Source organism: Galeopterus variegatus, unplaced genomic scaffold (assembly GCF_000696425.1).
Source record: "Galeopterus variegatus unplaced genomic scaffold, G_variegatus-3.0.2 Scaffold1978, whole genome shotgun sequence".
NCBI lineage: Eukaryota > Metazoa > Chordata > Mammalia > Dermoptera > Cynocephalidae > Galeopterus > Galeopterus variegatus.
Window position 1 is genome coordinate 322,780 of NW_007728089.1, and position 3,561 is coordinate 326,340.

Below are 3,561 nucleotides of genomic sequence, written 5' to 3' on the forward strand. Positions count from 1 at the left end.
GGGTCTATGGTGCAGGCTCCCAGAGAACCCACCTCTCAGAGCCGTGGTCCACGGCATTGTCATCATCCTCAGAGACCCTGAACTCGCTGATGCGGATCCACTCATCGAAGCTGACCCCCACCGAGTAGTAGACGTAGAGCTTGCGGTTGTGCCGGAAGCTGGGGTGGAAGGCGATGCCCAGGAAGCCGCGCTCATCGCCCTCCCAGGGTGAGGTGAGCACTGCCCGGCTGATGTTCAGGAAGGGCTTCTCTAGCCGCGAGCGGTCGGGCAGGTAGGCCCACACCAGCCCCACCTGCTCAGCCACGAAGAAGCGGTGGGTGCCGTCCCGGGCATGGACCATGGCCACGGGGTTGCGCAGCCCATTGGCCACCTCCTCCAGGCACAGCTGCAGGCAGCCCTTGGTGTCGGCCACCACGCGGCCCAGGTTCAAGTTGAGGTTCTCGTTGACCAGCAGGTGTGGGAAGCAGTAGTCCTTGTCGTCCAGGGACAGGTAGCGGCAGAACTTGGCACGGTTACCCTCCAGAGCCCAGAGCTCGCGGTCGGGAGAGAGGTGGCGGAACAGGCCCCGGCATGTCGGCCACATGTCCAAGCAGTAGTCCTCACAGAGCCCAGGCACCGTCCGCAGGGGAGTGGTTGGGTCCTCAGCGTCGTAGAGGTGGGCTGCGTAGGGCGAGCATTCCTGCAGAGACAGTGACGGCTCAGACATGCTTTGTGGAGACACCAGCTGTGTGACCTTGGGCAGGTCACCCACCTCTCAGAGCCTGTCTGCTGATCCCTAACGTGGGGACAATGCCATCTGTTCCCACGATTAGTCTCAACTATAGTAGTCACCCTTAGCCTCCTATGTATGTCCTCACCCCTCATTAATGCTTCTGTTAGAACAAACAATAATANTTTTCTACGTAGGGCAGAAGACTTTTAGTTGTGCTTTATAGGTGGTATAAGGACAAATGTGTCTGCTCTGTTTTCCTGGAAGTGAAACTTCTCATACGTTTTTAACAGACATGTTAGTTTAACTTTCTATAAAATCATTGAGTAATTAGCTTGAGTCCTGCATTCACTCAATTAACAAGCATTTATTGAGTTCCACACTTATAGCAGGTAGTAGACTGGGTGATAGACTTCAGGAGTAAGCAGGATGCAGTCCAGGTCTCATGGAGTTCATAGTCTAGTAGAAGAACAGAAAATACTAAAGAACTAAAACAGAAAATAAAACGAAACCCAGTTACAACATAATAACAACATAATAAATAGTGATATGCATAAGACTATTTCATTTCTGGTGAAATGTTCTCTCAGAACTCTAAACTCTCACACTGTGTCCCCTATACCCAAGCAGTCCTGGGTCAGTCTGATACATACAGAAGACAAGGTCAATGGAGTTTTCTTAGAAGATTAAATAGACAAAAATTAACATAAGTAACATGTACAATTTTAAGTTAGATTATGGCATACGGAAGCTAAAAATGCCCCTGGCTGGCAACATTCCAATCTCTGCAACAAATTTCAAGTCACTAAGTGCAGTTGACAAGTATTTCTGTTCTGGCTTCCCCCTAGTTCTTTTCTGTGCTTTCTGATGCAATTTTCCTGGCTTTCTTTTCTCCTTCCAGATGGCAGATGTGGGTATCCCTATTTGTCCTTGGTGATCCTAAAGCATATACTTAGCCTGTGAATTTTGTTTTAGAGTATTCTGAAATTGATTACTTACATATTATTTTAAATCATGAAGCAGAAATACTGTAGTTTTGCTATATCTGAGTTGCTATTTTTGCTTTCCTTTGAAGATAATTCAATTCTTATATGACTTCCTTCAACCCCACCCTGTCCTTCAAGACTTTCCCAGTCCCCTTCAATACCCATCTCATTCTTTTCTGCTTTTTTTAAAAAACATAAACCAGAATCCTCACCTTGTGAGAGTGGTCCTTATTCTTGCTTGTTTTGATCATACCTGCTAACATATGTGTTTTCTATTAATTCTCCTATTCGTTATACTTTTGGTATCTCTGCAAATCAGCACCTAAGCCAGAACAGCTCTTTTAAATATGTTTTATTTTAATTCCAAAGTCTCTAACTCTATTTCCTTTCTCCAAATTTAGAAAAATTTATTTCTTTACATTTTAAAGCCATTTTTCTTCGAGGGACACAGCGGTTCTGGCTCTCTGAATCTGTTCCAGAATTGGGAGCCTAAAATCGGGAGGGTCTTAATGGGCTTCCTACCCAATATTCCCCCAGTTCACTAACTCCATATACAATAGCCTTGACAAATAACATAGAATGTTATAGAATCCATGCTTTCTCTCTGCTTTTTCCATGTTTTGGCTTTAATTTAATAGATTATAGTTTTAATGTCTTTATTCTTTTTCTTTGGAAAATATGTGAGGTCTGAGTATTTTTCTCTCAGCACTTTACATTTGCACCCAATTAAATGCTCAGCAAATAGACATAAGGAAAAGAAAAGGAAGAACTGATAACTGCAAGGGGAGACATGAAAAGGAAAAGGGCAAAAAAGGAAATTCTGACTAGCAAATTGTCATGGCACATCACAACTGAAGTGGCACTACTTGAGAGAGTATGCTTTGGCTACTCAGAGAGGTCTTCCTAGAATGTTCTGTTCTCAGGAAGATCACTTCAGATAAGGACAGATTTCATCAGAATGAATAATTTTGCCTCTGAAAGGGGAATGGCTGAAAACGAATTTGTTTTGCTTATCTATTCCTATTAGTTTAACGTAAAATAATATTAGGTGTCTTGCAAACCAGCTTGTAAAGAAAATCTTCATGTTTAAGTTAACAAGAACAACGTGTTATATTTTACAATGTTTACTTAGTAAATGTCAAAAACAGTTCCGCTCTCTGCAATGAGGCACTATAATGACACTTGCTTTAGCATGACATATAAGCTAAAGAAACTAGGTCCTCAACATTGCTGCTAACAGAATGATGAATTTACCATTCTGAACTAGTGCTTAAGTAGACCATAGAGACATGATTTTTATTATCTGTATTTTGTAATGATTTTCATTTTGACCCAAGTTTTTAGGTCTGTCTCAATTAGTGCTTTAATTCCCTCATCCCTACTCTACTATTCCTTAGGTCTTTAAAAAAATGCATAGGCTAAACTGCTATAACAAATAAATCCCCAAATGTATAATGGCTCACAGACGATAGAAGCTTAATTCTTGCTCATATCCCAGGCTGGTGTTGGTGGTTAGTAGGTAACTTTTCTACAAATAGTGATTTAGGAATCTGGCTTTCTTCCAATTTTTGGCACTGCCATCTGCTAGAGACTGGTTAAAATCAACAACTAGCTGAGAGTGGTACACCCGCTCTTAAAGCCCCTGCCCAGAAGTGGTGCACTTCACTAACACCTGTGTTCTGTTGGAGATAACTAAGTCACCTGACCCTGCCTAATTGCTTGGCTGAAATGTATTCTAGCCATGTGCCCCACACATGATCTTAGTGCAATAAAGGGAGGAAACACTGGTCTCTGCCACATTTCTGTAAGTTTTTCCTTTTTGAAAAATAATCAGTTATGCCTCTGAAGATTTGTCTTTAAGGTGCA

The 3,561-nt window shown here is 42.5% G+C and overlaps 1 protein-coding gene across 1 annotated transcript in view; it reads right to left on the minus strand.

The window, feature by feature from the left end:
* HHIPL1 (HHIP-like 1) overlaps nt 1-583 on the minus strand; it is a 24,614-nt gene extending 24,031 nt beyond the window's left edge. Inside the window, exon 1 of the mRNA XM_008579910.1 lies at nt 33-583. Within this exon, the coding sequence (XP_008578132.1) occupies nt 33-583 (551 nt within the window). The remainder of the gene's footprint in view (nt 1-32) is intronic.
* Between the last annotated feature and the right edge of the window lie 2,978 nt (nt 584-3,561).